The sequence below is a fragment of the Oryza glaberrima genome, chromosome 6 (genome assembly GCF_000147395.1).
Source record: "Oryza glaberrima chromosome 6, OglaRS2, whole genome shotgun sequence".
In the NCBI taxonomy this organism is placed as follows: Eukaryota; Viridiplantae; Streptophyta; class Magnoliopsida; order Poales; family Poaceae; genus Oryza; species Oryza glaberrima.
Window position 1 is genome coordinate 3175196 of NC_068331.1, and position 23709 is coordinate 3198904.

A 23709-nucleotide genomic window follows, 5' to 3' on the forward strand; every position below is an offset into this window, starting at 1 on the left:
CTTTTTATCACACGTTTGACCATTCATCTTGTTCAAAAAATTTATGTAATTATAATTTATTTTGTTGTGAGTTGTTTTATCACTCAAAGTATTTTAAGTATGATTTATATCTATACATATACATAAAATTTTTTGAATAAGACGAATAGTCAAACATATGTTCAAAAGTCAATGGCGTCATCTATTAAAAAATGGAGGGAGTATTACTCTGTAGTTCCTGTGTGTTTTGTATAGAATGATTGTTTTGAACTTTTGATTTCCCTTTTTTTCTACCAAAAATGAAGTCAGATGAACAATTGGTGATTGGTTATGAATATTAGCAGCTGCAGTGTTTCAGACTTTGGATCTTTGAGCAAAAACAAACTATTTTAATTTCATTCACTTAGATACAGTGCATTGTACTACAAAGAGTATAACATCAGAACTAAAAAAAAAATCAATTCAGTACTGTACTAAGTGATACTTAACCACAAATAACACGGCTCATCTGGTGCTGTGTCCCGCCGCCGCCGAATCGCCGGTGCCACTCCAATCACCGGCAGAAGCGTAGTCGTCCACGGCGCGTGGAACGGCGGCGGCAGAAGTATAGTGCGGTGGCGGTCGCGAACACCGCCGCCGCCGGCCGTCGTGGCGGCGTTGGACAACTGCCGCCGCCGCCGCGCACATCGGCCTGTGGCCACTTTCGCCGTTGGATTGGATTCCAGTTCCGCACTGGTGTTCTCTGCCGCGGCGGCCGGCGACAGGACGGGTTCGGTGTCAGGATGGGGATCTGACATTCGGTTCCGGACGCCTCAGCACTGCTGCTACTCGCACACCAGGTGTTCGTTGAAATGCTTCGGAATCGTTCGCTTGCTAATCTGGTTGTTTTTTTTGTCACAGGGAAGCACACAACAACCAATCGAACACATCTCCTCTGCCTATCACCGACGATTCGACGAACCGACGACGCTGGGCGCCGTGGCGCCATGCACGTTGGTGAGCGGGTGCAGCCAGCAATAGCTCTCGTTCTCCTCTGCTCGACGCCACCGGCTGCGCGAGCATGACGTCATCGGCATTGTGGGCCCCATGGCCCACCTGTCAGAGAAGGGGGAGGGGAGGTGCAGGTGCGGGCCCACCTGTCAGCGAAGGGGGAGAACTCCTTCAAATTGCGGCCGCCTTGGCGCTGTGAGCCGTAACTGTCGCAACGAACCCCTACCCTCCCTCCGCTCTCCCCTCGCCGGAAAACCAAGAAATCAAGAAATCAAGAGACCCGCGCCGCCGCCTCCGCCGCTCGCCGGAGGCAATGGAGAAGTTCCACGACGGGCACCACGTGTGGCTGCGGAGCCGCGTCCACGGCACGTACCTCCGCGCCGGCGAGGACGGGAGCGGCGTCTCCCTGCACGAGGGCCGCGCGTCCGTGCACGCGGCGTGGGCGGCGCACATACTCCACCTCGACGGCGGCGACATCCTCATGCTCCACAGCGCCGCGAACGGGCGGTACCTCGCGGCCCCCAGGACTGGGTGGTCGTGGAACAGCGTCGACCTGCGCGACCTCAACCAGCTCCCGTCGTTCACCGTCGGGTGGTTCGCCGTCACGGCGGGTTCCGGGGACTACGTCATGCTGCGTCACAGTAGCGGGCTCTTCCTCCGAGCTGATGGCGGGAACCTCCTGTGCAATAGCGTCGGCGTCATCGTTGACATGTTCGACTTCCGCCGCAGAGAGATCAGGCAGTGGGTGGTGGAGGCCATCCCCCCGAGAGATTCCATGCCTATCCTCCCCAATCCTTCGGTGAGCTCGTCATGCCCTGTTTCTTTTCCTGATGCTTGCAGAATTGATTGCATTACTGGGTTCTCCGGGGATCAATTCTTGTTCTTGATCTTTTCTTGTGTCTGATTGCTGCGAATTGTGTTAATTCCTTTCTCCTGGATGCAATTCTTTGCTCTGTTTTTGCCATAGTTCAAGGTGTCCATTCTCTATGGTGCGCATTCGTAGGTGGAGCAGTTCTCTATGTTCTTCAGTTCATGGTTGCTCTGCATTTGCTTCGCTCCAGGGTTCATTTCCTAGGACGGTTCTTGAGAATGGCGACATCTTTATTGCTGTTCTTTCTTACAACTCGTATGTTCTTAGTCACTTGTGCTTGCAATGACTTCTTGTATACTTTTGTTTTGAAACTTGACTTCTTATATACCATCTAATTCTTTGCTGCAGCCCACAGCTTTCAGCTGGTGCCGCATCTGGTACGTGCGAGCATCTCCTCAAGGGAATTTCCGCCGAGAAGACTGGCGTTCGTTATTGTTCCATGGGAGGTCAGTGTTCCATCTAAGGAACAGGCTGGCGAGTCAGTTGCGCATCAGAGAGTCCTCTGACGCCATATTGTGTGTTCGAGCGGGCTCCACTGGACGGGTGACTCCTCTGGTTACTGATCTGCCTCGCAACACTTTGGTGATAGACATTGTCGTTATCACAGCCGGGACGAATGGTGAGATTTCCTTGTATAGTGATAGATTACATATTTACATGCTCATGTTACTTCTTTAGTCTTGAATCTCTAGTTCACATTGCACTGCGTTAGGTCAGTCATAATGCTGTTGCATGTTTCATGACAACTTCTGTACTGATTTCTTTCTAATGAACTGCTTTTAACATAGTTCTGTCCACTTGTCGTCAAGGAAAATATATACATGGTTTGTTGAGAGAAACTTATCTGAAAATTATTGCAGATGAGAAAGGGAATCAAGTGAAAATTCAGAGTTTGGATTGTGAATTTTCAGTCTGTGTACATATGCTAAAGAGAGAAAATACCTGAAGCTAGTTCAGTGCCTCCGGGCATCCATCTGTAAATAAAATAAAAAAATAAAATGACTTGTTAGCTCAGTGATCTTTGTAAAACTTCTTTATTAATGAATTAGACAATCCTGAAGCTAGTTCAGTGCCTCCGGGCATCGACTTAACCTCACATATTCATGAACAAGGACAAGGACTTACTAGTTGCATACATATTCATGCTCCTTTTGTTATTTTGTCTTGTTAGTAGTGTTGATGGATTTGAACCCAGATAATCTCAGTCAGCTCTTTCATGTTTAATAAAAAGGGTTTTTGACTTTCAGACGACCTTACATGCATTGTGAATTCACTGTAAAAAAAAGGTTCAGTTGTACAGTTGTATCATACAAATATACAATAGACAACACTGTTGCTGACTTACCGTTAAATCATGACACCAGTTTATGCTCATTGTCCTGGTTTCTAGATGAGTCACCCCTTTTATTTTGCTGTTCATTCTCTTCTTCTCAAAACGGTGACCCCAGATTTTTTTTTCAGCTGATATCTGAATATTGAACGGCTTGTGAGTTGTAGTATCTGTAATTAACTTGTCATTTTTTTTTTGTTTGCTCCATTGCAAAATTCAGCTGCTCTTTGGTTGAGGTACCCCAATGTTCACGCTGCCTAGAGGAAGAACTACAGGAGCAGAACCTCTGACAATCACTTCTTCATTAATCTCTTCAGAGTTATTCACTGATTCAGATCGAATGACAGAGAACTGGATGCCTTCATTTTTTTTGGTTGATTCAGGTTCAGAAAGGGAAACTGTCAAAAAACTTCTGTTTCCCGGTTGTTAATTAGCTATAGGCCATTATGCCCTGAAAGTTTACGAACTGCTGTAAGCAACTAAGTAGAATGTGTGCCTGACGAATTATGCGTTCTGACATTTGCTGTAGTTTTCCATGGTTTTCTCTATGATTCGATTGTATGATTCGATTGATCATCCTTTTGTAGAGTGCAATGTTATACTCAAGTCTGAATACAACAGGCAACTCGTTTTCATAACCTGTGAGTGATTCTTTGCTTCCATTTGCTAGCTGTTGGCCTAACGCTGTGAAGTTTACAAACTGCTGAAATTTCTAACTAGTAAATAGAATGTGCGCCTCAACAATTTTGCGTTCTGATATTTGCTGTAGTTAATTTCCATGGTTACTGTGTATGATAATTGATGCAATTGATCATCCACAAATTTCAGAAGTGAGATATATGCTCGATTCTTCAATTTTAAATTAACTCACATCAGGCATTGCCTGTCGTCTAACCTAGTAAATTTGACATCAAAACTAAAAAAAAAAAGAAGAAAAAAATCAATTCCTTCAGTAATTGGTTACATGCGCGATTGAGGATTAGTGGTGTCCGGTTGCTGCCGAACGCCGCCGCCGTCTTCCTCATCGCCGGTGGCAGTGCAATTCTCGCCGCCACCGACGTCGTCGTCGGCGTCGAGGTCCCTGCGTATCTGATCCAACGAGCGGCGGACCGCGGCGCATCCCTCCTCCCGGATGTCGCGGATGATCTCGTGGATCTCCTCGACGGGGTACGGCGAGTAGCCGGAGTCGACGATCTTGAGCAGCGAGTCGACGATGGTGTTCATGTAGCCGATCAGCTGCTTGGTCTCCTCTAGGCTCATGCATCTGGGCTCCGGATCTGCCAACTCGGACACCTGCACCGCCGACGCCTCCCTCTCAGTCTCAGTCTCATCCATGGCGATTCTTGGCTCGTTCGGCGACAACGACGATGGCTGATACGGTGGTTCGATTGAGTCGATTGAGATTGAGAATTTGAGACGTAGCGTTGGTCCGGTTATATTGGCACGCGCGCAGACCATGCACGGTTCGGACATGGACTCCGACTCCGAGTCCCAAAGGAAAAGGATTTGTATTGGCCGGTTCTAAAAAGAAAAGGACTCACGTGTTCGACAACCGAACCACGATCATCCAGTGGGTGGTGTTCATGGTCCACCGTACAGTACATATGTATGAGAATCAGGGTTTTATCTGGCGGAAAACCGACAAATTCTGAAAAAATTTCGCGGACCAAAATTTCAATACAAATCCCTAAGCTTACTGATATGTTCACGAAAGCCGGTCAGCTTCTGCGAAATTCCAATAGAAACCATCGAAATTTCAATCGGAAACCAGAAGGTAAGGTGTGCTGAAAACTAACCGGTTTTATCGAAAAGCCGACCGGTATCTTCGAAAAAACAAGAAGAAAACCAAATTTGTTTTCATTAGAAAAATATAGAAAAATGTTAGATAATTGGGAAAAATCGTGAAAATGTTATTTTCTATAAATTTGATAACCTCCCATTAATATACACACGATATGTAATATATATTCATAAAAGACAATACATATCACTCACCAACCATTGGCCAAATAGAATGCCCATCACCAAATACATATCTCTGTGACTGATATATAGCAAGAATAATATATTTCTAGTTGTTTTTTTTAAAAAACCTATGGCGGAACTTTGTTCCATTTTTATATTTAGAAGAAGAGAATTGACCCAGTTTATAAGGAAAACCGGACCCGAAAACCATACAACTGCACGGTTAATTACAGAAAAACCAGCTGAAAACCAGCACTACACAACTAACAACTACGGCGGAGCCCAAACGCAGGACGTCGCCACCAAGCTAAACACAAAAGCGACTAAACAGCTCCCATATCGCAGAAGAGGTGTTATCGTTGCCGAGCTAGCCGCCCAAGCGACACAGCAACGGCGACTTCACAACCGCGGCGACACTGAAGCCTGAAAGTCACCAAAGCGAAAAGCAGCTCTGACATTCAACAATGGACATTAGCCAAGCCACCGAAGAGCCACTTCCTTCACACGGCCAGCACCATAACTCCTAGGAAGATACTGCAACATGTCATCGTTGCCAAGCTTCGCTGCACCCCATCAGCGAGCAGCTCCGACTTCATCAATAGAAACAACCGAAGAGCGTGACGTCCACCACAAGAAACGAAGCGGACCCAAGAAGACGAAGGCCTCGCCGAACATAAGGTATGAAAACTTTTGAAACGAAAAAGACGATCAATCCAGTTGTTTTTCTTCCCTGAAGAAGCATGTCATACAAGCTGCTCCTTCAGAAGTTCACTATTCGCCGGGCTTCAGAAGTTCACTATGGGGTGCATGACTGACAATTCAAATTTGCCGCAGTTAATTTTGAAATTTGGATTTGGGTTATGAAATTTGGATCGTAGTTACATCATGTATTTTCTTGGACCTACTGAAATTTGGCTGCCAAAGTGCCAATGCTGGCTTGGGCCTCTCTCAGCGAAACCTTCATTTGGGCGCAATTTTGCAAATTCCCCAAACAAGCCATTTCTACCGCCGGCCGTCGCGGCGTTGGACACACCGAACCCCGAGCCGCCGCCGCCGCCACCACCACCGCCACCGCGCGAGGTCGGCACGTCGCAGAAACGCATTGGGGACGTCGACCTGTGGCCGCTGCCTCTGTTGAGGCCTCTACTACAGCTGTTCGCCGTCGCCGCGACAGGACGAGTTCGCATCTTCTTCCGCTCCGTTCTACTCGCGCACGAGGTGTTCGTTGAAATGACTGGGAGTCGTTCGCTTGCTATTAATCTGGTTGTTGTTTTTTTGTCACAGGGAAGCAGACAGACAATCGAGTATGGCTTTCCTTCTCCTCTTCTTACCAGTAGTCGTGGACGACGACTCTGGCCTGGTCGCCGTGGCGCCATGGACCTTGGTGAGCGCGCCATGGCCGGGTGCAGCCGGCAGCTAGCTCTCGTTGCTTCCGGCGCAACGAGCACATGACGTCATCGAGCATGTGGGCCCGGAGGCCCACCTGTCAGCGAACGAGGGGACTGCGGCCCCACCTGTCAGCGAAGGGGGGACAACTCCTTTAAATTGCGGCCGCCTTGGCGCCTAGAACCCCGAGCCGTTACCGTCGAAGCGAACTCCTCTCCTCCTTCCGCTCTCCCCTCGCCGGAGCACCAAGAAACCAAGAGGCCGCGCCGCCTCTGCCACTCGCCGATCGGAGCTCCAAGAAACCAGAGCCCCGCGCCGCCCCTGCCTCTCGCCGATCGGAGCGGCAAGAAACCAGAGCCCCGCGCCTCCTCCGCCGCTCGCCCGAGTGGAGCGGCAAGAAGCCAAGAACCGCGCGCCGCCTCCGCCGCTCGCCGGAGGCAATGGAGCAGTTCCACGACGGGCACCACGTGTGGCTGCGGAGCCGCGCCAACGGCCTGTACCTCTGCGCCGACGACGACAGGAGCGGCGTCTCCCTGCAGCAGGACCGCGCGTCCGCGCACGCGGCGTGGGCGGTGCACATACTCCACTTCAACGGCGGCGACGTCCTCATGCTCCACAGCGCCGCGAACGGGCGGTACCTCGCGGCCTACAGGGCCGAGGGATCGTGGAACGTCGAGCGGCGCGACCTCAACCGGCTGCCGTCGCTCACCTTCAGCTGGTACGCTCTGGGGTCGAGATACGGGGACGACGTCCTGCTGCGTCACTTCAAGAGCATGTTCTTCCTCCGAGCTCTTTTCAGGAGGGATCGTATCAGCAATAGCGGCGGCGTCGGCCTTTGCGCGATGGACCGGGGCACCACGACCATGCAGTGGGTGGTGGAGGCCATACCCCCAAGAGAGTCCGTACCTACCCTTCCAGATCCTTTGGTGAGCATGTCATGCCCTGTTTCCTTTCCTGATGCTTGCAGAATTGATTCTTGATCTTTTCTTGATCCTTCGGTGAGAGACGATTGCATTACTGGGTCCTTCGGGGACCAATTCGTGATCTGTTCTTGCGTCAGATTTCTGCAAATAGTGTTAGCTCCGTTCTTGTGTGCAATTCTTGGCTCCATTCTTGCCATATTTCCTTCTCTTGTGCTGATTTGCTAAACGTACATTCTGCGTTCATGGGAAAGTAATTGTTAGTAGCATTTTAGCTCAAGGTATCCATTCTGTATGTTGGGAGCAGTTCTTGGTTCCATGTGTCATTTCTTCAGTTCTTGCCCCCTCTGCATTTGCTCTGCTCCAGTTCTTGAAATTGGCGAGATCACAATTCCTGTTTTTTTTTCCTTACTACTCATATGTTCTTAGTCCTTAGCCAGTGCTTGCAATGACTGGTGTGTTCTTTGCAGTCGCCCAGTTCTTTATCCGGTGTGTACCGTGTCTGGTACGTGCGAGCAAATCCTGATGGGATTATCTGCCCAAACAACTGGAGGCTGTTCTTATTCTACGGGAGGTCAGTGCGCAATCTAAGTGCATTGCTGGCGATTGAGTTGGGCATCAGAAGGCCCTCCGACGCCATTTTGTGTGTTCGAGCGGGCTTCTTTGGACGGCTGACTCCTCTGGTTACTAATCTGCCTCACAACAATATGTTGTTGAACTTGGACATTGTCGTTATCACCGCCGGGACGAGTGGTGAGATATCCTTTTATAGTGATAGATTTACATATTTACATGTTCATGGTATTCATTTTGTCTTGAATCTCTCGTGCACATTGCACTGCGCTACATCAGTCGTAATGCTGTTGCATGTTTCATGACAAATTCTGTACTGATTCCTTTCTAATGAACTGCGCTAGATCAGTCATAATCTGGAAATTCTTGTACATAAGAAAAAGAAATCAGCTGAAAATAAGTAGCTGTTCAGATTTGGATTGTGGATTTTCAGTCTTTGTACATATGCTAAAATACCTGAAGCTAGTTCAGTGCCTTCAGGCATCCCAGTAAAACTCCTCTTTTATTAATGAATTAGGCATCCTGAAGCTAGGTCATTGATTCAGAACAATGACTTTTTAGTTGCATACGTATTCGTGCTCCTTTTGTCATTTTGTCTTGGTAGCAGTGTTGAGGGATTTAAGCCCAGACCATCTCAGTCAGCTCTTTTCAGTCTAAGAATAATGGTTTTTGATTTAAGATAACCTTAGATGCATTGTGTGTACTCTTTTTTTGTTTTTGCTGGGCCGGCGGAAGAAAAGTCGTCTGATTTTTTGTTAAAGGATGACCCCAGATGTTTTTAGATGATATCTGAATAAGTGAATATTGAACGGTTTGTGAGTTGTAGTATCAGTATTAACTTGTGTTATTGTTTCGTTTGGTCCTTTGCAAATTCAGCTGCTGATCGGTTGAGATACCCCAATGTTGATGCTGCCTAGAGGAAGACAGAACAACAGGAGCAAAACCTCTGACAAAGTGACAATCACTTCTTCATTAATCTCTTCAGAGCTTTTCGCTGCTTCAGATCGAATGACAGAGAACTGGATGTCTTCTTTTTTATGGTTGATATAGGTTCAGAAAGGGAAAGCGTCAAACCTTCTGTTTCACTGTTGTTCTGAAGGTTATGAACTGCTGTAAGCAACTAAGTAGAACGTGTGCCTGAACAATTATGCGTTCTGACATTTGCTATAGTTTCCATGGAAGTGCATGATTCGATTGATCATCGTTTTGCAGAGTGAAATGTTATGCTCAAGTATGAATGCATATTTTTCATGGCCTTTTCCCTGTATTTTCATACATATGTACTGTTTTGTGTATGGCAATGTATTCATGTGCCAAAAGAACAAGGCTTAATTTTCTTGGCTTTGCATTTTGGTAGAAAATTGTGCCTCAAATTTCAGAGCCATTTGGGTGCAGGTTTTCAATTTCAGATTTAGAGTAGGCTTACTGAATATCTTACTTTTGCGTAGGTATATGTTCTAAAAAAACGGAGCAACTCTTGTGTTTCCTGGTTGTTAGCTTCAATGCAGACATCAAATCATCTATTTGTTATCCTTGGTGCTGTTTCTCCCTGACAAGAAGCTGTGTATGTTTTGGCCTTCATGTACTGAAACTTGCAGACTGCTGAGTGCTGACAGCATTAGGTACTACTAGAACATATGCCTGAACAACTGTGCAGTGGTATTGGTTATACTAGTTTTCACCATCATCTCTTTGACTGATAGCAAGAACATATGTCTTACTAGTTTCTACTTCAGAGGTTCAATATGGCTGCTTGACAAATCAAATACCGCAGTCAATTTTTCGAAGTTGGATTTGAATTATAGAATGTGGATCGTAGTTAACATCATGTATAACAAAAGCTCAGCACAGAGATATCATCCTGTGTATTTCTTGTCGTTCTAGCTACAGTAGTAACAAAGAGTATTTTGTCCTTAAACTTGTTGAAGAGGAAAAATATCATCCAAGGGCGTTTGGTCTAGTGGTATGATTCTCGCTTTGGGTGCGAGAGGTCGCGAGTTCGATTCTCGCAACGCCCCTCTTTTATTTTTCTCCCTAATTTCGTTTAGTGCTAACTTTGTTGCAACTTTGTCCTTTCATCATGTAGATTTTTCCTGATCATGTCTACTCACAAATTATCTCACGAGTCAGTCTTTGAAATTCATCCGGATTTGAATTTTTACGAAATTTTATAATGAATCAAGGAATCAGTTCATTTTTTTTCCTAATTTCATTTAGTGCTGACTTTGTTGCAACTTTGTACTTTCATCATGTAGAATTTTCCTGATCATGTCTATTCACAAATTATCTTACGAGTCAGCCTTTGAAATTCATCTGGATTTGAATTTTACGCAATTTTATACTGAATCACGGAATCAGTTCATCTCTTTTTAGCAATTGAAAAAGTTCAGGCCTCTCAAGCTTGGACTGCCACTTGCTCCGCCTAACGCGCGAGTCTGTGTGCCGCCGCCGCCGCCGCTCCGATGGAAACCGCCGCGGCGCCGCCGCCGCGCGTGCAGGCCCTAGCCGACGCCGGCGTCTCCCTCCTCCCGGCGCAGTACGTCCAGCCGCCGGAACTCCGCCCGGACCCCACCACCACCCACCGCCGCGCCCCGACCGCCGCCTCCCTCTCCGTCCCGGTCGTCGACCTCTCGTCCTCCGGTGCGGGCGACGCCGTCCGCCGCGCGTGCGCCGAGTGGGGCGCCTTCCACGTGGTCGGCCACGGCGTCGCGCCGGGGCTGCTCGACGCGATGCGTGGGGCGGGGCTCGCCTTCTTCCGCTCCCCCATGGAGGAGAAGCTCCGGTTCGCCTGCGACCAGGCCAGGGGCGCCGCCGCCGAGGGGTACGGCAGCCGGATGCTCGCCAACGACGACTCCGTGCTCGACTGGCGCGACTACTTCGACCACCACACCCTCCCGGAGTCCCGCCGCGATCCCACCCGGTGGCCCGATTTCGTCCCCGGCTACAGGTGATTTGCTTGATCAGTTCGTGACTGGAATAACTGCAACTGGTACAAATCTTTTGCATGCTTGAAATCATTGAGAAAAATGAGAGTCAATGTTCAGAGATGATAACAAGTAGAAAGTGGGCAAGGAAAACACCGATATATCCTACATTTTGGGTTGCCTCTGTTGTTGATTCGAGGTTCAGGTTCACCGTGGAGGAATATTATATCATGAAGATGATATGATTATGAGACTTAATTTTGTACCTTCATTTGAAGCCTGATAGTTCTGTGCGTGTGTGAAGGATTTTTCGGAATGCTGTTGCATTGGCATCATTGCATCATTTTTGTGTGTGGTCATTGCATTGAGAAAAGAATTGACTCAAAACATCTAGTGTCATTGACTCATTGTATAGTGGACATATCCATGGTTCATCACATATTCGCATGAGCTGCGCCTTTAACAGATGAGCTAATAACTTAATGTTTGCAGGGATACTGTTGTGAAATACAGTGACAGCATGAAAGATCTCGCTCAAAAATTGCTGCGCATTGTCTCTGAAAGTCTGAACCTGCCACCTTCGTATATAGAAGAAGCAGTGGGGGAAGTTTATCAGAATATTACTGTTAGCTACTATTCTCCTTGCCCACAACCTGATCTTGCTCTTGGATTGCAATCTCATTCTGATATGGGTGCAATAACACTTCTAATACAAGATGATGTGGGTGGGCTTGAAGTACTGAAGGACGGGTTGTGGATACCTGTTCCTTCTTTGCCTGATGGAATCCTTGTAATTTTGGCTGACCAGACAGAGGTAATATTCCTTCACATGCTTTAATATATGCTATACCTTCTAATGCTATCTAATGTGTAATCAATATGCTCCAAACTACCAAAATACATTTTGCTACTCCAGATGATTTTATTCAAGTATTATTTTTATGGTACAAATTATCTGTTAGGTAATTTTTGACTCTTTAAGTAGTATTAATCTGGCATTTGCAATTCATTTTAGTTTCATTGTGAACTTAAGATAAGAATATGGTCCTGTGATACTTGTTCTTGCTACTCATCCTGCTTGTATTGTTTCGAGTAGCTTGTTTACTGTTGTATTCCGAGTAGCTGGTACCAATGCGTTCTTTCCATATAATTTGGCTACTGCAATCCAAATGCTACTAATGTTGTTTACCTTTCTCTAGATCATAACCAATGGAAGATACAAGAGTGCTGTGCATCGAGCTATTGTCAATGCTGATCGTGCCCGCTTGTCAGTAGCAACATTCTACGATCCATCCAAATCTCGAAAAATTTGTACTGCTCCACAGCTCGTTTGCAAGGAGCATCCACAGAAGTACCGGGATGTGATATATGGTGACTATGTCTCATCTTGGTATAGCAAAGGCCCAGAGGGCAAGCGCAACATTGATGCCCTCCTGATCGAGCAATAGAACCGGAGGCAGCATTATATAGACAGAATAGAGACATTCATGCGTGTTGCGATGCTGTCCAAGATTGCCGATCTTGATTAATAAAGAGAATAACATTGTACCATATGAATGGTTCCTGGTTTTTGAAGTTTCTATGATTCTTATCAATACTTCCCTTGAAGCAAAGCTCACAATTGTGATTTCTGACCAACTGACCATCATATTACAACATGACATGAACATAGGAAAGAGGAAAAGACACTGATTCTTAACATCTATTTCTTGCTAATATGATCATGCTGTGGAGTAATTCCCAGCTTCCTGGAGCCTCACCTCCAGTAGCTAAGTTTGTGGTAGTGGGAGTATTGCACTGCTAGCTGGTCAGCTGGCGGTAGTATGTTTCTTCTTGGGATCAGTGCCATTATGCTGCAGCCTCTCAGGACTCAGGAATCACCAGTCACCAACAGCATCAAGCTCCTAATTCATCGCTGAGGTAGTACTGCTCTCATGCTTATTTCTAATAATGTAAATACTTCTTACACTTCATTGATGTGTTGTTATAAGTTCTATATCATATACGATCACTTGTAGAAAAAATTTCCATGGAACCCATATGGAACTCTTTGAGGTAAAGTGATTTTCAATACCGGTTCTTCTGCAAATCTCTTTGCATCAATAATGTAAACCTACAAAAATGATATTCAATAATTAAGGATATGCATGGAAAACAGGGTGAAGTCATGTCATGTGCTTCCTTTACCAGTAAATCATCTAATGAGGTTTAAATACCTGAGACACATTAGTTAATTCATCATGGACATATGTTATTATCCATCCATCATCTTCATCTATTCCATTTTCCTTTGCAACAAACTGAACTCCAGAGCAGAAGGTTTTCTCTTTTAAAACGTGGTACTCCACTGATTTCAGTTGCTTGTTCTCCTGCGGTTGTTCTGAAACTTCAGTCCAAGTAAAGTCATAGACAAAAAACAGTTGATACTTGTGCAGTATTTGCTGACCTTATCTTGCCTGTCGAAGTGTACCTTTGCTATCCTATTATACTTAAATAAACCTGCAGCATTACACACAATCGTACATATTCAGCAGATGAAGATTGCATGAGTAACTTAAAATGAACAAGCACATACTGTAACATGACATGACATAAGCAATTAAACTGTCGAAAACAATTATATATATAAGTCTCTTTTAGTCTTTCTGCAACTTCACTGGTAGGCAATTACCTATTTCACTGGTTGCTACTGAGTCAACAACCTGTGCATATCCGTAGTTGTTTTTGACCCCAACAAAGTCTTCATTGATAACAGGAAAATCCATTGCAACTTTCTCATCTGTAAGATAACCTTCTTTTGTAGTCCCGCTTTTCAAGTTTAGCCTCCATTCATATGGACGAGAAAAGAGAGTGCCATCTACTGATGGATCAAAACCTTCTGAATTCTTATCTGGTTGGAGAAATGCTCTTCCAGAACATTTTGATTTGTCGTCATCATGACTTGCACTAGACAGTACCGAATCAAGTGTTCGACAACCTCTGATAACAACCTGTTTACAGGCTTTTGCCAATGAGTATAAATAGACGGAAAAAAGCATCGCTAATCTATATTTTCTATGAGATTATCCTCATGTACGTGACATAAACCCTTTTATGTTGGGAAAATTAGAATGTTTGAACCACAAGAATTACACAGAAAAATTGTTCTCTTAGATTGACATTTCTGATTTTGTTTCTGTACTCTAAATGCATCTATGGTAAATTAATGATTACATAACTAGGTCCATCTGAAGTTTCAATAAGCGTAATATTGATAGGATTTTTGGATCTCGTGTGATAATTTAATACATGAATACTGATTTTGTAAAGGTTCTAGCGAAAATACTGGAAAAATAGCCAAATAGGCAGTCCATTGCTAAGTAAAGCTAGGTAGTTAGCATGTTGCACACTACAATTTTGATTCATAAGGCAAAACTACAGCAGAATATAAAGCTTTTTCTGGATAACAGCTAATCATATCTATATATTTCTCTGGTCAAAAATAATAAGACCATCAATTGAAATAGCAGAAAGATTAATCCAGAATGTGTATTATAGTTGCCTACAGATTTTTTTAAAAAAACGATTTCAGTATGGTGAACATATATACAAGTGCAGCTACATGCCTCATGCACCAGATCCACTCATCCCACCTCTAGTATGACATTATCTGTAGTGTTATAAAAAAAAGCAATGTCTGTTCTGAACTTCCAATGACCATTAAAGCTGTTTCATGATCCTTAATTTTGTCTTTTGTTAAAATTGAACAATCACCTCATTTCCATCCTCAAAGCAATTAAATAAATGGTAACTGCAATGATTCTCCACATCAAACCAGATGATGGAATCAGCATCACCAAACCTAGGCATCACTCCAATACGCGATATCCCGCCCATATCATTTTGGATGAATCTGAAGAGAAACATAACCACATTATTATGGATTATTAAGTCAGTATGCATATTTCCCACAGAAGTGGTTGTCATAGTAAAGATGGTGTATATGTATGGGACCCACGGTTTGCGTAAAATTGTCCTTATTAAGCCGAAGTGGAGAGGATAGTCCATTATAATATTGTACCTACAATATAATAATTAGTAGTTACAAGAAAACATATTGTTGACAGCAATATAAGATCTCATAAATAAAAGCTAGCATACTGTGCAGTTACTCCGATGTCATGAATGAGTTTTCCTTCCTCGAATTTGAGATCGACCTTGTGAAGAAGCCTCTCACCATCAGCTAGTTCATGTGAAAGAACATCACTTAATAATATTGTAATAAAATCTAAAAGATCATTTTTGCCCACAATAATAGCAAGCAAGACACGTGTGTGGTTGAGAAATTTATATTGGTTCTTTTGATACAGTGTTTGTTGATATTTCTAATCTTATCTAGCGGTCTTTTTTTTTTATGTAACTATTGCCAGTTACTATAGTAATATTGTGTTCCGTTTACACTTTATTTTTATTACTTATATGCCACTCGATAATTTGCAAAACCCCAGCCTGGACAGGCGCTATCAAACAAGGTTCAACATGGTGGATCTGAGGGCATGTGCTAGTTAAAAATACGAGTTGCATATAACAAATGCTACAAAAGGTCGGTGTAATATACTCTCCCTGACCCAAAATGTAAGGGATTTTGGGTGGATGTGACATATCCTAGGACTACGGAGGGGGTAGCCCATTTTCATGTATTGTTTTACACTTATCTAGTGATTGCATTTTGTTCCACCAAATCACAACTTACAGGAAATTACTCCAAGCACATAGTGGGGTTTTTCAATATTAGTTCCCATCGTCACGAGTTCTCCACTTCCACAAATCTTCTGTAAATAAAATCATATACATGTAAGCCCTTGCTATAGATGAATGATGCTGCTCACAACAGAACATTATGAACAATTTGAGTAACTTTAGTTGGCATTAAAAATATTCCAAGAACATTATGTGTTTGAACTTTGAGTTGATGATCCGTGCTTCGGTAATCATGCACCATGTGAATTTGTGAAGTTAAGAAATGGTGGCTGATGGATTAATTGATGAAAGATCTCTACTGAAAATTATTTAATAATAATAATAATATATCACTGGCCTTGCCTACTGTTCATACTAAAATATCAAACACACATTTAAAGAAATAATGAGCAAGCTGTAATTGCATAATAGAATACCTTTGGGTGGCTAGTGAAAGGTTGGTCCCAAGCTCCATTAATGTTGTAAGGTCCTAGGGTGCGGAGATTATTGATATCAATTTCGTAAGGTAGATGATTTTCTGTGGCAGCAAAAGCTCGTCCAGCATGCTCAAATATGGAAGTATTTGCACTGTCCTTCACAGGCTTTCCAAATCTCACCTATAAATATCACCGAAGATGATATGTAGTGTTAACCATCCTCAAGACCAAGTTTAAACAAAAAAAATCATGTGCATCTGACAATTATATAGCTACTCAAATTCCATGAGAAAATGATTCAACAGCGGCATTCAGCTTTTTCCACTGTGGAGAAACAACTAATTTGTTGAGTTTCAGATATTATGTAAATCTATTCCACTGGAGAACAGTGGAATTTTTACATCTTTTTCTCGTGTCGATTCTTCTTGTATTGAAATAAGAATATTTTTTTTACTATGCAGAAAAAGACTGTTTCTTATTTATTTGGGTATGTATATTGGACTGCCTTTTCTTATGCAATGCTTATGTCAATACATTTTCTACATCCAGTAGTTAATCTGTTCTAGATATTGATTTAATCTGCACATCATATTTTCGCCGGGCATCTGCACATCATATTAGAGCTCAATTATCCTATCCACCTAGTGTTTACACTTGATCTAATACTAAACTATTTAAAATTAGGAAGACTTACGGTATTAAGAAGAAAAGCAACCAGTGTTGCATATGGCTCGCCTTCAGCAGATGGAAGGAAAGCTATTTTGTTCTTCTTTCTCTCTAATTCAAAAGTGTCTGTGTCCACATATTTGTTCTTGTACGAAATCCTCCATTCTCCTAAATTGCTCTTGCTAAAGTAGATAGCATGCAACATTCCATGTCCTTCATAATACATGTATGATGTTGGGCCAAAGATGGACTCTGCAGCTGTCTGTGATGCATTAAGAGGGTTTGGACCTGTTCAAATAGATCAATGTTACACGTGCATAGAAGTTTAGCATAAATCTGATTCATTATTAACTTTTTTTGGTTGGAAAGATGTATATAAGCTTGTGAGCCTAGAAGTATCAGAGCTCACCATTTCTTATATAGACACCCTCAGGAAAATCTTTTGGAACCTCTCCATTGAGATTGTCAATAAAAACCTCATCACCAATTTCGTTTACAGGTCCAAAATTCCCCTGTAGAAGACTCAGATGAAAATTATGCCAAATTGATGAGTCAGAAAAATTGGATACTACAAAGGAGATGAAAAAAAGGTTGCTTGTCGACTTCACAAATTTGATGCTGAACAATGTCATGTTTGCAAATTATATAGTAGCACATGCATACATTAATAATCTTTATATTTACCTCATTCAGATAAGGCTGCTCAGAAAACTTGTACACGGAGTCGATGAATCGGTCCAGCAGATCTGAAGAGACTGATTTCAGAGCTTTTGTCAATTCCTGCATCAGTGGCTGCTTATTCCACCCAGTAACTGAAGATTGCACCTGAAGGATGGTACATTTTGAGGTAACCTATCCCTTCTTATATTGCACAAAATATTGACTTAACAAAAACAAACGCAGAGATCTGAAGGTCCTATTGAGGTAGATGTAGCTTTATCTCAACTGAAGAACACAAACTTGTTACAACACATCGAAAAGTTTCTTTGTTTTTTTCTTGGGAAAACTTACAACACGTTTCAAAGTTAGTACTTGAACTGCTTGCTGGATACATGTAGGCAGGCATGTTCCATCCATTGGTTTGTCTGGAGACATCAAGTTAATAAACCATTATTATTTCCAGATTAGTTACCTTGACGGCATTAGGTGGAGACAATGAGGAAGCTTGATCAGTTGGCCTCTTCCCTAGATGAATGCATCTAGTGACCTGAGAGCTGCATCCTCCAGCTCTGAACATGGCTTCCTGACTTCCTCAGGTGATTCGATCCTCTCTTGTCAGTTGTAAACTGTTACTAGATGTTATGCCTGCTGGTTCGAGCTGGTTGCATTATAAAGTGGAGGAGCAGTAAGCCAGCAAGGCATGCAAGAACACAGACAAATATGGTTTATCCCTTGCTATGCATCGGCCATGGGGAGGAATAAAATGGTCTGATTGGTTCAGACTAGCTTAGGAGCAAACACTACAGTAGATAGGCAGCATATTCTTGATGGTTTGTGGGTGCAAGAAGACAGGATTAATTAATCAAGAACAAGTTGATGAATATATGGTCGCAGAAATCAGTCTGGAATCAGCTCAACAAGGGATGCAAGTGCAACTAGGACTTTGATTTACTCATGTAGATCGTGATTTGTGACATGCGAACTTTGTGATTGATTTGCTGCTGGGTAGGCAGCTCTTTCCGGTGCTATGAGCTCGTGAATGGAAGGAACACCAGTGGCGAATCACAATGACGCTCATCAGGTCAATGTCTTTTTTTGGTGTAAAATCAGGACGTGTTAATCACAACGACGCTCATCAGGTCCATTTCTTTTTTAATCACCACACCGCTCATTAGGTCAATTTCTTTTTTTAAAGTAAAATCAGGACAAGTTGTACCACATGGAATTTCATTACGGAAGTAGTTCAAATTAGGCTGGCTTTTTTGTTGTCTAATCACTCTTGGGAGACAAGGAATGGAGGCGCCGATATGTACTCCTTCCGTATTTAAACATGTCATTGTTGATTTTATTAGTTTGTGGAAATATAAAAATCATATGGGTCCATTTTTCCTTGTAATTTTGTTAGATACTATCGTTATATTTAAATACGAAGGTAGTGGTATAATTGCAGTGTAAGCCCCCAAAAAACTGAAGAGATGCAGGTTTTTTTTGTACTTGGCATTCGCAAATACAGTAAGAGTTTGGTTTTGTACGTATATACATGCACGTATATACAGGTTCACAAGAACCGGTGATAGCAGTCAAATCTGGACCATGCGCGAATCGTGATGGACGATGGGTTCCAACTTCCAAATCTTAGTCGGGCCGTTGATTCACAAGGTGGCCTAAAGAAGCCACGCGACCAAAGCCCACCACCACAAGTGGACCAAAAGCCCACATAAACCGAGGGTAATTGGACCGACCCAACCTGGGCTGCCCACATGGGCTTAAACTTATTCGGGCCTTCCCTTCGCCAGGCAGCCCATCAGAATCGGCCTGCCGCGTACATTCCCAATGCTCAGAGAGATGGACTATTATTACGCATCATCAAAATGTTAAACCATCACTTTCAAAAGACAAGAAAAAGAATGCATTGTACTTGTACGAACACATATACCTTCCTTGCAATCACAAATTCGCAATCAAGATCCAAGTTCATCACATGGCCAACTGCGCGAGAGATGACACAACACGGCTGAACCGCTAAAAAACAGCTACGAAAATGTTTTAGGATCATCTATGCATTCTTCTCTGTTTAAGGTTGGTAACAGAGGATGCGGTGCTACCTTCGTCTCGGGCTCGTGGCACGAACCGCCAAAAATCGACGGCGATATCAACCTCGTTTTGTTTGTGAAACTTGTATGTCCGTGGTAGGTTGTAGCGGAGCTGGAACAGAGGGAAATAGAGATTATCATAGCAGGAACAAAACTGGAAACAGAAAACATATGTTTTCTTGACCCGTAAAGCCTTAAATGCAGAATAAACTCATCTAAAAACCAATCAACTTTTTTGCCGGATTTCAAGCAAAACTAGAATTGCTAGTCAGTGTTATATCCCGGTATTCCAAATAATATAAAGAAAACAGGTGCGAAAATGGTTTAAAAAAATCATAGGTAGCTCAATATCGCATTTCACCATTCTATTTGCCCAGATTTCCTATAGCTAGCAGGTACTGAATACATTTGGTCCTCCAAACTTTACTCATACCCAAATGTCTAACTCAGTCTAAATGGAAGCAAGAAAACAAAAAAAAATATTAACAAGATAATTTATTTACTAACCCATTGAAATACTGAACAACATTTTTAGGGGGTAGATGCACAATACAAAATGATAAGCGCCTAGCATCTATTTAGTTACCTCACATAGAACCTCAGCACTGATGGCATTGCAGTTGCGCAAAGCTACCTTCTTGATGTGCTAAAGATCAGACACAAAAAAGGTGGACAAAAAATCAATTAATAAAACTTCCATGCTAACTACAAGATGGAACATCGATAAATATGGTTTACTTGTTGGAAATATACTGTTGCAAATAGAGAAGGGAAGAATCAAACATCTATCACCAGAATCTAATAAAATAAAAGAGAGATTGTTTCTGACATTTGTAATCCCCTTGAGGAACACTTACTTCTCTGGTAGAAGTCTTGTGTAGAGAGTAGACAGCTCGAGTGGCAACCTGCAAATAGCAATAGATATTAAAAATTTTAAACATCATGCAATAATCTCAGTCATGTGTATAATGGCAACTGCTGCCCAGTGCCCTCACCTTCAAGCCCATAGAAATGAATTCCATGTCAGCTCCTTTTCTGCTTGTCCCAAAGGGAGGATTCATGACAACAGAGTCAACAAGAAGGCCTACACTACAACAGGTAGCTAAAAGGTCAGGGAAGCTTTTCAATGTTTAAAGCATCTACGCTTATGTGTATAAATATATGATTTTGTTTCAGTAACCATTCACAATTTTTTTTGTGATGCTATATTATCTTTCTTGACCTGAACCAGGCTATTGAAGTACTGGAGAGAAAGTAAATAGCTGGCTCGTATTGCATCAGCTAGGATACTACTCTGGATATCTTCTCTATCTACTTATGTATGAAACAACAAATAAATAACACGCAACAGAAAAAAAAAACAGTGTGAAAAAAAACTATGAGAAGATCAGAAGCAATAGGTTATATAGATAAATTTAAAAAAAAACTAAACTAAAGGTGCATTTAAACTAGGTAGAGTATGTCATCATTTAAGAACAATACCTCTCAAATTTAAATTCTTTATATCACACTGAATTAAATCGATATCCAGCTGCACATAAAAAATTTAACAAAAGAAACATGTCATTCACATAGTCAAGTATTGTTACTGATCCTAGAAATAACTATCCCTGTGTCCAAAAATATAGTTGTTTATGGCTACTATATTTTGGGACAGAGGGAGTGATACATTAAATCTGAGTCTTTACTTTCAGCCCTACATTGCTAACATTTGCTTAACCATGCAAATTTGACCACTAATACTAAAGAACATGAATAGAGACAGAGACAGTGAAACCTATATTTAAAAGGATAATCTAGACAGATAGTAGATCAATTGAACAGAACAAAATTATTGCATCTTTACAAAACAAGGGAAGGATACTAAGCCATTTATGAAATTTGTATGATGCATTGATAAAAATAATCCATGGCAGTAGTACATATAAAGAAATGCAAACTGCAATATTTGAATATAAAAAACATCTCAGATGTGGAGAACTGAAAACAAAAATCAACACCTGTAGTGCATATCAGTAGTTGCAGAAAGCTGATTTAAGCATACAACTTTCCACAATGCTATTTGGCAGGAAGACACCATTAACAATTTGCACTACATACAGATGAGAACTATCAGAAAATTATGACTACAATAACATGCATAGTTTGGTGGTGATGCAAGGAGGATGCTGGAAAAAGGTGAAAACAAGAGGGTACATAGACGATGTGAAGGTTTTTCAACTTCAGGCTAAACCAATGGTTATATTCGGAACCAAAAAAATGCTATACCTCTAGATCGGCAGCATTTTCTTGAGCAAGTTCAAGGGATTGTGGGTCAATATCAATACCAACAACATGCCTGTGATTTCACAACCAAAGGGACATAAGATTAGAAATTGTAACTGAACAAATAACAACAAAAGGCATAAAGATACTGAGTGATGAACCTTATTTTCTTGTTTCTAATACTAACCGATGAGCACTTAAAAGTGTTATCCAGCAAACGAGTTCACTCTATGCTATTGAAGGATTGTAGCATAGGCATACCACTTTTGTATTTCACAGATATATATGGCAAAAACCATATCATTGTATAACGTTACACTATTTTGGCAGAAAAATGATAAGGCACCGAGGCAAGTGGTTAGGTGAAGTAATGTGGTGATTTACTGTCCACTAAGTTCTGTAACTGATGGTATATCGACACACAAGCATCATGGACAGATATACTTATTAGGTAAAGCTTAAACAAGGGTTTACATATCCAGACAGCACAATCAGTCACCATACAGTTCTCCATTTTAGATACAACCATTATCCATTTTAGGTCAGTGAGTGTTAATATGCGACAATGTCACATGATGTTCAGTTGAATTGAATATAAAAGGGCAACACCTTTGCACAGTTAACAAATATCAACACAGAAGAAACCAGTTGGTCAAAAGAAAAAAAAAAAACCCAAGGATGTGGGTGTCCAAATCTTAAGATCTTAAACATACTCACTCAGCATCCAGCAGAGAGCTTGCCACAGACAGGGTGCCACACCCGCAGCCAAAGTCAGCCACCACTTTGCCAGTTATGTCATCAAAACTATTCTCCGCCTGATGGATTCATGGAATCACTATGAGCGAGATAAAAACACACCAGAACAACTTGAATGTTAGCATCTGAACAGCGCACACGCCAGCCGTCTACTATTTGTCAACTTGATACTGACAAACCACAAAACTAGACAGTGCAAATAGTTGCAACCTGCAAATACAGGCGATCTGCCAAAACACCAGAACCTCCAAAGTATCTACTTCGATGGACATCGCCAAAGTTTACACTCGGTGGTGACTTATCAAAACTAAAGGCTCGAAAGACCAACTACATGAATAACAACTATTCTAAGAATTTCAAAGCACTAAGAAGTCTGAAATCGCTACATGCCTAGAGGAAAAGCCACTCTACTCTTAGCCATGAACCTACTACTGCTGGTATGTTGCTTGGTCGGTTTGGACATGGAACCAAAGCTGCTGCACTTGATGTCGCCCAATTCCACTCACATCACAAAAGGAAGAAAAAAAAACAGCAGGATCGTATTCGAAGACCAAAGCAAAAGATAAAAAATCTACACTCTAGTATAAAGCACAAAATCAAAGCAGGAAACTACACGGGAATCGGAACAGGATGCTACTACTACCGTGTAGAGCATCCGCGACGCGATGTGAGGGCCCGTCGCGTACTGCTCCAGCTCCACCTGCACCCACCGACCACCACCACCACCGGCGGCGGCGACAGAAAAGGTCAGACATATTCCCGCCACCACCCACTTTGGGCGGCGATGCGAATCGGAAGACAAGACGCCGGCAAAGTGAGTGCGCGGCGGCGTAATTTACCTTGGGTGCGGTGAACTGCTGCAGGTCCCCGAGGAGACCCTCCAGCTGCTTCAGCTTCATCTCCTCCTCCCCTCGCCGCCGCCGCCGCCGTCGTCGCCGTGGAAGATGGAGCTCTCTCTCTATCTCCCCACTGCCGGGCCGGCGAGGCTTTGCCTTTTTCTTAGGGCCGGCGCGGGTGGGACCGGAAGATTGGGCCCCACATGGCCCATCTCTAATGGGCCCAACTACATTGATTGGGCCACTTTGGGTATTGGGCCGGATTGGAAGGCCTAATACGAGTGAATGGGCTTATACAAGCCTCCTGGATAATTGGGCCGATACAATGGGCCGCGCGGG

The 23709-nt window shown here is 42.9% G+C and overlaps 5 protein-coding genes and 1 non-coding gene across 6 annotated transcripts; 4 read left to right on the top strand and 2 right to left on the bottom strand.

Annotated features, from left to right (window-relative positions):
• Positions 1-488: 488 nt before the first annotated feature.
• Positions 489-3777, top strand: LOC127777382 (uncharacterized). Its single transcript, XM_052303962.1, has 3 exons — positions 489-1768; positions 2189-2459; positions 3391-3777. Exons 1-3 carry the CDS (start codon positions 1283-1285, stop codon positions 3429-3431), a joined length of 798 nt encoding a protein of 265 aa, XP_052159922.1. The 5' UTR covers positions 489-1282; the 3' UTR covers positions 3432-3777.
• A 3184-nt stretch (positions 3778-6961) lies between these two features.
• LOC127778080 (uncharacterized) lies at positions 6962-9265 on the top strand. The gene is made up of 3 exons (XM_052304729.1): positions 6962-7447; positions 7912-8194; positions 8891-9265. The coding sequence occupies exons 1-3, from the start codon at positions 6962-6964 to the stop codon at positions 8929-8931; spliced, it is 810 nt and encodes a 269-aa protein (XP_052160689.1). The 3' UTR covers positions 8932-9265.
• A 695-nt stretch (positions 9266-9960) lies between these two features.
• TRNAP-UGG (transfer RNA proline (anticodon UGG)) lies at positions 9961-10032 on the top strand. Its single transcript has one exon. It is a non-coding gene; the product is annotated as a tRNA-Pro (tRNA).
• A 358-nt stretch (positions 10033-10390) lies between these two features.
• On the top strand, positions 10391-12554 carry LOC127775545 (jasmonate-induced oxygenase 4). Its single transcript, XM_052301802.1, has 3 exons — positions 10391-10961; positions 11431-11752; positions 12138-12554. Exons 1-3 carry the CDS (start codon positions 10477-10479, stop codon positions 12384-12386), a joined length of 1056 nt encoding a protein of 351 aa, XP_052157762.1. The 5' UTR covers positions 10391-10476; the 3' UTR covers positions 12387-12554.
• A 361-nt stretch (positions 12555-12915) lies between these two features.
• LOC127775544 (carotenoid 9,10(9',10')-cleavage dioxygenase 1-like) lies at positions 12916-18573 on the bottom strand. Its single transcript, XM_052301801.1, has 13 exons — positions 17893-18573; positions 17445-17585; positions 17170-17272; positions 16789-17048; positions 16095-16274; positions 15671-15749; positions 15079-15160; positions 14936-14998; positions 14692-14830; positions 13610-13928; positions 13385-13437; positions 13155-13307; positions 12916-13051 (listed from the first exon to the last, which is right to left on the bottom strand). Exons 1-13 carry the CDS (start codon positions 17995-17997, stop codon positions 12947-12949), a joined length of 1782 nt encoding a protein of 593 aa, XP_052157761.1. The 5' UTR covers positions 17998-18573; the 3' UTR covers positions 12916-12946.
• Positions 18574-18964: 391 nt separating this feature from the next.
• On the bottom strand, positions 18965-23518 carry LOC127776254 (uncharacterized). Its single transcript, XM_052302621.1, has 9 exons — positions 23374-23518; positions 23178-23234; positions 22496-22593; positions 21782-21851; positions 20996-21044; positions 20509-20597; positions 20371-20418; positions 20100-20159; positions 18965-19625 (listed from the first exon to the last, which is right to left on the bottom strand). The coding sequence occupies exons 1-9, from the start codon at positions 23431-23433 to the stop codon at positions 19473-19475; spliced, it is 684 nt and encodes a 227-aa protein (XP_052158581.1). The 5' UTR covers positions 23434-23518; the 3' UTR covers positions 18965-19472.
• Between the last annotated feature and the right edge of the window lie 191 nt (positions 23519-23709).

What these genes read in the sequence shown, in the direction of transcription:
- LOC127777382 (XM_052303962.1), top strand. Translation starts at nt 1,283, where the DNA reads ATGGAGAAGTTCCACGACGGGCACCACGTGTGGCTGCGGAGCCGCGTC. An exon ending in CTATCCTCCCCAATCCTTCG is followed by an intron (nt 1,769 to 2,188) that starts GTGAGCTCGTCA and finishes TCTTTGCTGCAG; the next exon opens with CCCACAGCTTTCAGCTGGTG. An exon ending in TATCACAGCCGGGACGAATG is followed by an intron (nt 2,460 to 3,390) that starts GTGAGATTTCCT and finishes TGCAAAATTCAG; the next exon opens with CTGCTCTTTGGTTGAGGTAC.
- LOC127775545 (XM_052301802.1), top strand. Translation starts at nt 10,477, where the DNA reads ATGGAAACCGCCGCGGCGCCGCCGCCGCGCGTGCAGGCCCTAGCCGAC. An exon ending in GATTTCGTCCCCGGCTACAG is followed by an intron (nt 10,962 to 11,430) that starts GTGATTTGCTTG and finishes TAATGTTTGCAG; the next exon opens with GGATACTGTTGTGAAATACA. An exon ending in TTTTGGCTGACCAGACAGAG is followed by an intron (nt 11,753 to 12,137) that starts GTAATATTCCTT and finishes ACCTTTCTCTAG; the next exon opens with ATCATAACCAATGGAAGATA.
- LOC127775544 (XM_052301801.1), bottom strand. Translation starts at nt 17,997, where the DNA reads ATGTTCAGAGCTGGAGGATGCAGCTCTCAGGTCACTAGATGCATTCAT. An exon ending in CTTTCACTAGCCACCCAAAG is followed by an intron (nt 15,750 to 16,094) that starts GTATTCTATTAT and finishes TTTTATTTACAG; the next exon opens with AAGATTTGTGGAAGTGGAGA. An exon ending in AGTAGCAACCAGTGAAATAG is followed by an intron (nt 13,438 to 13,609) that starts GTAATTGCCTAC and finishes GTAATGCTGCAG; the next exon opens with GTTTATTTAAGTATAATAGG.
- LOC127778080 (XM_052304729.1), top strand. Translation starts at nt 6,962, where the DNA reads ATGGAGCAGTTCCACGACGGGCACCACGTGTGGCTGCGGAGCCGCGCC. An exon ending in CTACCCTTCCAGATCCTTTG is followed by an intron (nt 7,448 to 7,911) that starts GTGAGCATGTCA and finishes TGTTCTTTGCAG; the next exon opens with TCGCCCAGTTCTTTATCCGG. An exon ending in TATCACCGCCGGGACGAGTG is followed by an intron (nt 8,195 to 8,890) that starts GTGAGATATCCT and finishes TTGCAAATTCAG; the next exon opens with CTGCTGATCGGTTGAGATAC.
- LOC127776254 (XM_052302621.1), bottom strand. Translation starts at nt 23,433, where the DNA reads ATGAAGCTGAAGCAGCTGGAGGGTCTCCTCGGGGACCTGCAGCAGTTC. An exon ending in AGCTCTCTGCTGGATGCTGA is followed by an intron (nt 21,852 to 22,495) that starts GTGAGTATGTTT and finishes GTGAAATCACAG; the next exon opens with GCATGTTGTTGGTATTGATA. An exon ending in TCATTTCTATGGGCTTGAAG is followed by an intron (nt 20,419 to 20,508) that starts GTGAGGGCACTG and finishes TGCTATTTGCAG; the next exon opens with GTTGCCACTCGAGCTGTCTA.